The following is a 12,271-nucleotide window of genomic DNA, read 5'->3' on the forward strand; positions in this document are numbered from 1 at the left end:
GATACCTGTGTATTAGATACATGTATTTGTGTGATACCTGTGTAATAGATACATGTATGTGTGTGATACCTGTGTATTGTATGTATGTATGTGTGTGATACCTGTGTATTAGATACATGTATTTGTGTGATACCTGTGTATTGTATGTATGTGTGTGATACCTGTGTATTAGATACATGTGTGTGTGTGTGATACCTGTGTATTGTATGTATGTGTGTGATACCTGTGTATTAGATACATGTGTGTGTGTGTGATACCTGTGTAATAGATACATGTATGTGTGTGATACCTGTGTATTGTATGTGTGTGTGTGTGTGTGTGTGTGATACCTGTGTATTAGATACATGTATGTGTGTGATACCTGTGTAATAGATATATGTATGTGTGTGATACCTGTGTATTAGATGTATGTATGTGTGTGATACCTGTGTATTAGATGTATGTATGTGTGTGATACCTGTGTATTAGATACATGTATGTGTGTGATACCTGTGTAATAGATATATGTATGTGTGTGATACCTGTGTATTAGATACATGTATGTGTGTGATACCTGTGTAATAGATACATGTATGTGTGTGATACCTGTGTAATAGATATATGTATGTGTGTGATACCTGTGTAATAGATATATGTATGTGTGTGATACCTGTGTAATAGATATATGTATGTGTGTGATACCTGTGTAATAGATACATGTATGTGTGTGATACCTGTGTATTGTATGTATGTGTGTGATACCTGTGTATTGTATGTATGTGATACCTGTGTATTAGATATATGTATGTGTGTGATACCTGTGTATTAGATGTATGTGTGTGATACCTGTGTAATAGATATATGTATGTGTGTGATACCTGTGTATTAGATGTATGTATGTGTGTGATACCTGTGTATTAGATGTATGTATGTGTGTGATACCTGTGTAATAGATACATGTATGTGTGTGATACCTGTGTATTAGATGTATGTATGTGTGTGATACCTGTGTATTAGATGTATGTATGTGTGTGATACCTGTGTGTTAGATACATGTATGTGTGTGATACCTGTGTGTTAGATACATGTATGTGTGTGATACCTGTGTAATAGATACATGTATGTGTGTGATACCTGTGTATTAGATGTATGTATGTATGTGTGTGATACCTGTGTATTAGATGTATGTATGTGTGTGATACCTGTGTATTAGATGTATGTATGTGTGTGATACCTGTGTATTAGATGTATGTATGTGTGTGATACCTGTGTATTAGATACATGTATGTGTGTGATACCTGTGTAATAGATGTATGTATGTGTGTGATACCTGTGTATTAGATACATGTATGTGTGTGATACCTGTGTAATAGATGTATGTGTGTGATATATTTATGTGTGTGTTTGCGGTCTATATGTGTATTTTATATATATATATATATATATATATATATATATATATATATATATATATATATATAATCTCTGTGTATTTTCTCTACCAACACTGCCGACCTATTCCTATGGTGCTGTATATAATAACCTGGATAACCAAACAGATCCATCTTATATAAGGACAACTCCCCGGCTCTATGTTTTCTGATCCATGTATCTAAGCCTATCAGGTGTGATATTGAATGCTGAGCTGCTGTATCTAAGCCTGTCATGTGTGATACCATCTGTTGGGCCAATGTATCTAAGGCCCCTTTCACACTGACATTGTGCCCCATAGGAGAACGTCCGTCAAGCCCTTTTTTTGTATCTAATAATATCGTGTGATACTGTATGCTGAGGCATGTATCTAACCCTATCTGGTGTGATACTGTATGCTAAGCCATGTATTTAACCATATCAGTTGTGATACTGTATGCTGAGGCATGTATCTAACCCTATCTGGTGTGATACTGTATGCTGAGCCATGTATCTAACCATATCATGTGTGATACTGTATGCTGAGGCATGTATCTAACCATATCATGTGTGATACTGTATGCTGAGGCATGTATCTAACCGTATCTGGTGTGATACTGTATGCTGAGCCATGTATTTAACCAGATCAGTTGTGATACTGTATGCTGAGGCATGTATCTAACCATATTGTGTGATACTGTATGCTGAGGCATGTATCTAACCATATTATGTGTGATACTGTATGCTGAGGCATGTATCTAACCATATCATGTGTGATACTGTATGCTGAGGCATGTATCTAACCGTATCTGGTGTGATACTGTATGCTGAGCCATGTATTTAACCAGATCAGTTGTGATACGGTATGCTGAGGCATGTATCTAACCATATTGTGTGATACTGTATGCTGAGGCATGTATCTAACCATATTATGTGTGATACTGTATGCTGAGGCATGTATCTAACCATATCATGTGTGATACTGTATGCTGAGGCATGTATCTAACCATATCATGTGTGATACTGTATGCTGAGGCATGTATCTAACCATATCAGGTGTGATACTGTATGCTGAGCCATGTATTTAACCAGATCAGTTGTGATACTGTATGCTGAGGCATGTATCTAACAATATCAAGTGTGAGACTGTATGCTGAGGCATGTATCTAACAATATCAAGTGTGAGACTGTATGCTGAGGCATGTATCTAACAATATCATGTGTGATACTGTATGCTGAGGCATGTATCTAACCATATCAGGTGTGATACTGTATGCTGAGGCATGTATCTAACCCTATCTGGTGTGATACTGTATGCTGAGGCATGTATCTAACAATATCAAGTGTGATACTGTATGCTGAGGCATGTATTTAACCATATCAGGTGTGATACTGTATGCTGAGCCATGTATCTAACCATATCATGTGTGATACTGTATGCTGAGCCATGTATTTAGCCATATCAGGTGTGATACTATATGCTGATGCATGTATCTAACAATATCATGTGTGATACTGTATGCTGAGGCATGTATCTAACCCTATCTGGTGTGATACTGTATGCTGAGGCATGTATCTAACCATATCAGGTGTGATACTGTATGCTGAGGCATGTATCTAACCATATTATGTGTGATACTGTATGCTGAGGCATGTATCTAACAATATCATGTGTGATACTGTATGCTGAGGCATGTATCTAACCATATCAGGTGTGATACTGTATGCTGAGCCATGTATTTAACCAGATCAGTTGTGATACTGTATGCTGAGGCATGTATCTAACCCTATCTGGTGTGATACTGTATGCTGAGGCATGTATCTAACCATATTATGTGTGATACTGTATGCTGATGCATGTATCTAACAATATCATGTGTGATACTGTATGCTGAGGCATGTATCTTACCATATCAGGTGTGATACTGTATGCTGAGGCATGTATCTAACCATATCAGGTGTGATACTGTATGCTGAGGCATGTATCTAACCATATCAGGTGTGATACTGTATGCTGAGGCATGTATCTAACAATATCAAGTGTGAGACTGTATGCTGAGGCATGTATCTAAGCATATCAGGTGTGATACTGTATGCTGAGGCATGTATCTAACCCTATCTGGTGTGATACTGTATGCTGAGGCATGTATCTAACAATATCAAGTGTGAGACTGTATGCTGAGGCATGTATCTAACCATATCAGGTGTGATACTGTATGCTGAGCCATGTATCTAACCCTCTCTGGTGTGATACTGTATGCTGAGCCATGTATCTAACCATATCATGTGTGATACTGTATGCTGAGCCATGTATTTAACCATATCAGGTGTGATACTATATGCTGATGCATGTATCTAACAATATCATGTGTGATACTGTATGCTGAGGCATGTATCTAACCATATCAGGTTTGATACTGTATGCTGAGGCATGTATCTAACCATATCAGGTGTGATACTGTATGCTGAGGCATGTATCTAACCATATTATGTGTGATACTGTATGCTGAGGCATGTATCTAACAATATCATGTGTGATACTGTATGCTGAGGCATGTATCTAACCCTCTCTGGTGTGATAATGTATGCTGAGCCATGTATCTAACCATATCAGGTGTGATACTGTATGCTGAGGCATGTATCTAACCATATCAGGTGTGATACTGTATGCTGAGCCATGTATCTAACCCTCTCTGGTGTGATACTGTATGCTGAGCCATGTATCTAACCATATCATGTGTGATACTGTATGCTGAGGCATGTATCTAACCATATCAGGTGTGATACTGTATACTGAGGCATGTATCTAACCCTATCTGGTGTGATACCATCTGCTGAGCTGTGTATCTAACCCTATCTGGTGTGATACTGTATGCTGAGGCATGTATCTAACCATATCAGGTGTGATACTGTATGCTGAGCTGTGTATCTAACCCTATCTGGTGTGATACTGTATACTGAGGCATGTATCTAACCCTATGTGGTGTGATACCATCTGCTGAGCTGTGTATCTAACCCTATCTGGTGTGATACTGTATACTGAGGCATGTATCTAACCCTATCTGGTGTGATACCATCTGCTGAGCTGTGTATCTAACCCTATCTGGTGTGATACTGTATACTGAGGCATGTATCTAACCATATCAGGTGTGATACCATCTGCTGAGCTGTGTATCTAACCCTATCTGGTGTGATACTGTATACTGAGGCATGTATCTAACCCTATCTGGTGTGATACCATCTGCTGAGCTGTGTATCTAACCCTATCTGGTGTGATACTGTATACTGAGGCATGTATCTAACCCTATGTGGTGTGATACCATCTGCTGAGCTGTGTATCTAACCCTATCTGGTGTGATACTGTATGCTGAGGCATGTATCTAACCCTATGTGGTGTGATACCATCTGCTGAGCTGTGTATCTAACCCTATCTGGTGTGATACCATCTGCTGAGCTGTGTATCTAACCCTATCTGGTGTGATACTGTATACTGAGGCATGTATCTAACCCTATCTGGTGTGATACCATCTGCTGAGCTGTGTATCTAACCCTATCTGGTGTGATACTGTATGCTGAGCTGTGTATCTAACCCTATCTGGTGTGATACCATCTGCTGAGCTGTGTATCTAACCCTATCTGGTGTGATTCTGTATGCTGATGGCCACGTCTCGCCCGTTTTTCGGTGTGTGGTATAAGATCAGGGGCTCTGACAGGAGATGTGCCCCATCATGCCAGCCTCCGGGGGGCGCTGGTACCACACAGGTGTGTGAAGCTTCCTACAAACCTGAGGGCCAAGAGGGGCCCAAGTATCACTAGTGTCTGTGCCAAGGGCCCAAAGACGCCAGCAGTGGGTGTGTATCCCCTCATACTGCAGTCACAGTGCCCCCTGTCTGTCAGGAGCCGCCACCTCCGGGCCCCTCTGACCAGCACTGGGGTCCTGAAATTTCTATGAAGCCAGAAGGCATCAATCAATAGGTTCCATGGGACAGGACAGCTCGGTGTTAACCCTTTACCGCCCACCACTCTCTGAAGCCAAGCGGCTGCAGTTGCCATAGTAACGGAGCTGGAATCAGAGCAGTCGCGGCACGGTGTAATTTGGTGCACACGGGCGGCTGGCGCTGATCGCTATTAATTGTTTCTTTCTATAGTGGTGCGTGGGACAGGACAGGAGAGGCAGGCGACCTCTTTCTCCTGAGCCACCGCCGCGGCCCCTGCTGCTGACTATTCACATTCAGCTGCTATTCCTGCCATTTGTTTTCCCCTCTAAAGGGAATGCAGGAAACCGTATCCAGGAAGCAATGAAAGCCGCGTTTCCTGTCGCTGGATCCTGCAGAGGCTGACAATGACCGCAACGTCCAGCGCAACCTGTGTCCTACCTGGAATACAGGAATGTCATCCATAGGGGGCAGTATTGTAGTTATATGTCACCATCACAACATAGATTTCACTAGGTCAGTGGTCCCCATCATGTGGCTCTTTTGCTAAACTACAACTCCCATCATGGTGTTTTGCAATAGCTAAATCCCACAGTGATCTGGATCCATCTGACCAGGACATGTTTCTCTATAGAGATCTGGATCCATCTGACCAGGTCATGTTTCTCTATAGAGATCTGGATCCATCTGACCAGGTCATGTTTCTCTATAGATCTGGATCCATCTGACCAGGTCATGTTTCTCTATAGAGATCTGGATCCATCTGACCAGGTCATGTTTCTCTATAGAGATCTGGATCCATCTGACAGGCCATGTTTCTCTATAGAGATCTGGATCCATCTGACCAGGTCATGTTTCTCCTCATAGATCTAGATCCATCTGACCAGGTCATGTTTCTCTATAGAGATCTGGATCCATCTGACCAGGTCATGTTTCTCCTCATAGATCTAGATCCATCTGACCAGGTCATGTTTCTCTATAGAGATCTGGATCCATCTGACCAGGCCATGTTTCTCTATAGAGATCTGGATCCATCTGACCAGGTCATGTTTCTCTATAGAGATCTGGATCCATCTGACCAGGTCATGTTTCTCTATAGAGATCTGGATCCATCTGACCAGGCCATGTTTCTCTATAGAGATCTGGATCCATCTGACCAGGCCATGTTTCTCTATAGAGATCTGGATCCATCTGACCAGGACATGTTTCTCTATAGAGATCTGGATCCATCTGACCAGGACATGTTTCTCTATAGAGATCTGGATCCATCTGACCAGGACATGTTTCTCTATAGAGATCCGGATCCATCTGACCAGGTCATGTTTCTCTATAGAGATCCGGATCCATCTGACCAGGCCATGTTTCTCTATAGAGATCTGGATCCATCTGACCAGGCCATGTTTCTTTATAGAGATCTGGATCCATCTGACCAGGCCCTGTTTCTCCTCATAGATCTAGATCCATCTGACCAGGCCCTGTTTCTCCTCATAGATCTAGATCCATCTGACCAGGCCATGTTTCTCTATAGAGATCCGGATCCATCTGACCAGGTCATGTTTCTCTATAGAGATCTGTATCCATCCGACCAGGCCATGTTTCTACACAGAGATCTGTATCCATCTGACCAGGCCATGTTTCTCTATAGAGATCTGTATCCATCCGACCAGGTCATGTTTCTACACAGAGATCTGTATCCATCTGACCAGGACATGTTTCTACACAGAGATCCGGATCCATCTGACCAAGTCATGTTTCTCTATAGGGATCTGGATCCATCTGACCAGGACATGTTTCTCTATAGGGATCTGGATCCATCTGACCAGGACATGTTTCTCTAGAGATCTGGATCCATCTGACCAGGACATGTTTCTACACAGAGATCCGGATCCATCTGACCAAGTCATGTTTCTCTATAGGGATCTGGATCCATCTGACCAGGACATGTTTCTCTAGAGATCTGGATCCATCTGACCAGGCCATGTTTCTCCTCATAGATCTAGATCCATCTGACCAGGACATGTTTCTCTATAGAGATCTGGATCCATCTGACCAGGACATGTTTCTCTATAGAGATCTGGATCCATCTGACCAGGCCATGTTTCTACATAGAGATCTGGATCCATCTGACCAGGCCATGTTTCTACATAGATATCTGGATCCATCTGGCCAGGTCACGTTTCTCCTCATAGATCTGGATCCATCTGACCAGGCCATGTTTCTCTATAGAGATTTGGATCCATCTTGCCAGACCAGGTTTCTTCTCAGAGATCTGGATCCATCTGACCAGGCAGGCCATGTTTGTCCACAGAGATCTGGATCCATCTGACCAGGCCATGTTTCTACATAGAGATTTGGATCCATCTGACCAGGCCATGTTTCTCCACAGATATCTGGATCCATCTGACCAGGTCATGTTTCCCTATAGAGATCTGGATCCATCTGACCAGGCCATGTTTCTCCACAGAGATCTGGATCCATCTGACCAGGACATGTTTCTCCACAGAGATCTGTACCCATCTGACCAGGACATGTTTCTACACAGAGATCTGTACCCATCTGACCAGGACATGTTTCTACACAGAGATCCGGATCCATCTGACCAAGTCATTGTTTCTCTATAGGGATCTGGATCCATCTGACCAGGACATGTTTCTCTAGAGATCTGGATCCATCTGACCAGGACATGTTTCTCTATAGAGATCTGGATCCATCTGAGCAGGCCATGTTTCTCCACAGAGATCTGGATCCATCTGACCAGGCCATGTTTCTCTATAGAGATCTGTATCCATCTGACCGGGCCATGTTTCTACACAGAGATCTGGATCCATCTGACCAGGCCATGTTTCTCTACAGAGATCTGGATCCATCCGACCAGGACATGTTTCTCTATAGAGATCTGGATCCATCTGACCAGGCCATGTTTCTACACAGAGATCTGTATCCATCTGACCAGGACATGTTTCTACACAGAGATCCGGATCCATCTGACCAAGTCATGTTTCTCTATAGGGATCTGGATCCATCTGACCAGGACATGTTTCTCTAGAGATCTGGATCCATCTGACCAGGCCATGTTTCTCTATAGAGATCTGGATCCATCTGACCAGGTCATGTTTCTCCTCATAGATCTAGATCCATCTGACCAGGACATGTTTCTCTATAGAGATCTGGATCCATCTGACCAGGACATGTTTTTCTATAGAGATCTGGATCCATCTGACCAGGCCATGTTTCTACATAGAGATCTGGATCCATCTTGCCAGACCAGGTTTCTTCTCAGAGATCTGGATCCATCTGACCAGGCAGGCCATGTTTGTCCACAGAGATCTGGATCCATCTGACCAGGCCCTGTTTCTACACAGAGATCTGGATCCATCTGACCAGGCCCTGTTTCTACACAGAGATCTGGATCCATCTGACCAGGCCATGTTTGTACATAGAGATTTGGATCCATCTGACCAGGCCATGTTTCTCCACAGATATCTGGATCCATCTGACCAGGCCATGTTTCTCCACATAGATCTGGATCCATCTGACCAGGCCATGTTTCTCTATAGAGATCTGGATCCATCTGACCAGGCCATGTTTCCCTATAGAGATCTGGATCCATCTGACCAGGCCATGTTTCTCCACAGAAATCTGGATCCATCTGACCAGGCCATGTTTCCCTATAGAGATCTGGATCCATCTGACCAGGCCATGTTTCTGCACAGAGATCTGGATCCATCTGACCAGGCCATGTTTCCCTATAGAGATCTGGATCCATCTGACCAGGCCATGTTTCTGCACAGAGATCTGGATCCATCTGACCAGGCCATGTTTCTCCACAGAGATCTGGATCCATCTGACCAGGCCATGTTTCTCTATAGAGATCTGGATCCATCTGACCAGGTCATGTTTCTCTATAGAGATCTGGATCCATCTGACCAGGCCATGTTTCTCTATAGAGATCTGGATCCATCTGACCAGGCCATGTTTCTCTATAGAGATCTGGATCCATCTGACCAGGCCATGTTTCTCTATAGAGATCTGGATCCATCTGACCAGGCCATGTTTCTCTATAGAGATCTGGATCCATCTGACCAGGCCATGTTTCTCTATAGAGATCTGGATCCATCTGACCAGGCCATGTTTCTCCATAGGGATCTGGATCCATCTGACCAGGACATGTTTCTCTATAGAGATCTGGATCCATCTGACCAGGACATGTTTCTCTATAGAGATCTGGATCCATCTGACCAGGACATGTTTCTCTATAGAGATCTGGATCCATCTGACCAGGACATGTTTCTCTATAGAGATCTGGATCCATCTGACCAGGACATGTTTCTCCATAGAGATCTGGATCCATCTGACCAGGACATGTTTCTCTATAGTGATCTGGATCCATCTGACCAGGACATGTTTCTCTATAGAGATCTGGATCCATCTGACCAGGACATGTTTCTCTATAGAGATCTGGATCCATCTGACCAGGACATGTTTCTCTATAGAGATCTGGATCCATCTGACCAGGTCATGTTTCTCTATAGAGATCTGGATCCATCTGACCAGGACATGTTTCTCTATAGTGATCTGGATCCATCTGACCAGGACATGTTTCTCTATAGAGATCTGGATCCATCTGACCAGGTCATGTTTCTCTATAGATATCTGGATCCATCTGACCAGGTCATGTTTCTCTATAGAGATCTGGATCCATCTGACCAGGACATGTTTCTCTATAGAGATCTAGATCCATCTGACCAGGTCATGTTTCTCTATAGAGATCTGGATCCATCTGACCAGGCCATGTTTCTCCATAGAGATCTGGATCCATCTGACCAGGCCATGTTTCTCCATAGAGATCTGGATCCATCTGACCAGGCCAGGTTTCTCCATAGAGATCTGGATCCATCTGACCAGGCCAGGTTTCTCCACTGACTGCTCGCTAGTGCTGGGGTCAGTCATCTGCTTCTGAAGTCCACCCATGCCAAGCAGCAGGTTAAGACATGTTATATGGACACTAGCGTTGTACTTGGCTACAGTCTTCTGACTGTACTGCATTGGTTCATCAGAACGTTCCTAAGCCTGAGCAGAGCTTTAATACCCCAACAGCTGACTCCTGCATTTCTACCTGCAGGGGGCAGCACTGCATTGCTGTCAGGGTTTAAAGGGATGTCAGAAGTCACACCGAACCTATAATCTACAAAGACACCAGTGGGTCCTCAGTCATGATGAATATATGATTCTAGGTCCCTATGGGCCAATCAGTGAGCAGTATTAAGTCATATGACCTCAGACAAGGACAATCCAGATTTCTGTGGAGAAACATGGCCCGATCCAATCGAGGCACAAGACCCTTTTCATGATCGGAGAAGATCCAAGCAGTCAAATCCTCTATCCTGCCGTAGGTAAACCCCCAATGCCCCTGGAAATATTTACATTTTGTATATTTTTAATAGCTGAATTTTTGTACCGTATTCCGCTAAGAAATTCTGCAATATAAATGGGGCCAAAAGGCTGGGATTTCACTCCATAAAACTTAAGTTATTTTTGCTTTTTATGCCCACAAATATTCCCTGCCTCCTTTTTACATACCCAAGATACAGTCTGTTTTTCAAAAATCACAGGTTTTGTTTATTAAAGAAATCTTTAGAATTTTTACTCCCATAGACTTCTATAAGAAACAACAAGTGACAAAAACACTGGATTTCAATGCAGCATTTATTTTTCACACCCAATTTTTCAAAACCCTATAAAAAAAAATTGCCTTTTTCCCCTCCCAAAGAAGTCTAAGAAAAAAGTTTCCTGCTTTAAAAAAATAAAATAAAAATGTCTATACCCTCAGCATGCTGTGATTTCAGAAAATCCGCAAAAAAAAAAAAACACATTTCTTAGACTCCCAACTAACATCTGGCCGCAGAATTCTTGACCCAAAACCCAGCGCAATATTTTTTAAATTTTACAAAAGCGCAAAGTGGAATCCCAGTCTTATTTTTCTATCCACAGACCCATGAGGCTTTGTGTGACCAATTGTACTAGAGATGAGCGAACTTACAGTAAATTCAATTCGTCACGAACTTCTCGGCTCGGCAGTTGATGACTTGTCCTGCATAAATTAGTTCAGCTTTCAGGTGCTCCCGTGGGCTGGAAAAGGTGGATACAGTCCTAGGAGACTCTTTCCTAGGACTGCATACACCTTTTCCAGCCCACCGGAGCACCTGAAAGCTGAACTAATTTATGCAGGATAAGTCATCAACTGCCGAGCCGAGAAGTTTGTGACGAATCAAATTTACTGTAAGTTTGCTCATCTCTAGTGACAACATCTTACTGTAAAATGTACAGCAAAACAGAATAAAACAATTCTGCAAATTTGGGTGTTTTATTTGTACACTTTTTTATTCATCAGGTCAGTATAATCACAATGATACCAGATTTTTCATGAAATCATGTAAGGATTTTATGTAGGATTATGAAGTTAAGAATCATGAAGATATCAGATGTCCGTGAGTAATTTCTTTATGGACTATTTTACATGTGTTTAAAACTTACATGCCTACGCAACAATTCACCCAGGTACACTCCTGTTTAAGTCTGCCCGGCTCTATCAAAGGTGCTGCGTTAGGAGGATGGTTAAAAGAAGTCCATCTGCCCCCCAGGATCACACTGCAGGGGACTGATGAGTACACTGCATTAAACAGCACCTATCATTTTCCTTTATACAAAAAAATAAAAATAAATAAAAAAGGTTGCAGCAGCACACTTCGTCAAAAAATAGAAGCCCTTAGCGCACTTTTTGATCAAAATGTGTCTCTCCCCCCCAATCCACCACGCAGAGGTGGCCTCATTTCGATGGGACCCTAACACAAATTCTGAGCCTAACACTCACCTCTGCTGGGCATATAGCCTCTGACTGGGTGACATGCTGGATCCATTATCAATTTAAAACACCTCCTGTGAAAAAG

At 42.7% G+C, this 12,271-nt stretch overlaps 1 protein-coding gene across 2 annotated transcripts in view; it reads left to right on the forward strand.

Annotated features, from left to right (window-relative positions):
• The first annotated feature begins 10,580 nt into the window (after window positions 1-10,580).
• The window catches only part of SEZ6L2 (seizure related 6 homolog like 2), a 199,031-nt gene continuing 197,340 nt past the window's right edge, over window positions 10,581-12,271 (forward strand). The window contains exon 1 of one of the 2 annotated variants that reach the window (XM_056535082.1): window positions 10,581-10,713. In XM_056535082.1, the coding sequence (XP_056391057.1) occupies window positions 10,596-10,713 (118 nt within the window). In that variant the 5' untranslated portion in view covers window positions 10,581-10,595. Of the gene's footprint in view, window positions 10,714-11,763; window positions 11,813-12,271 lie in introns of those variants that run through there. The other variant, XM_056535084.1, reaches the window with a different exon arrangement.

Source organism: Hyla sarda, chromosome 8 (assembly GCF_029499605.1).
Source record: "Hyla sarda isolate aHylSar1 chromosome 8, aHylSar1.hap1, whole genome shotgun sequence".
NCBI classification, from domain to species: Eukaryota; Metazoa; Chordata; class Amphibia; order Anura; family Hylidae; genus Hyla; species Hyla sarda.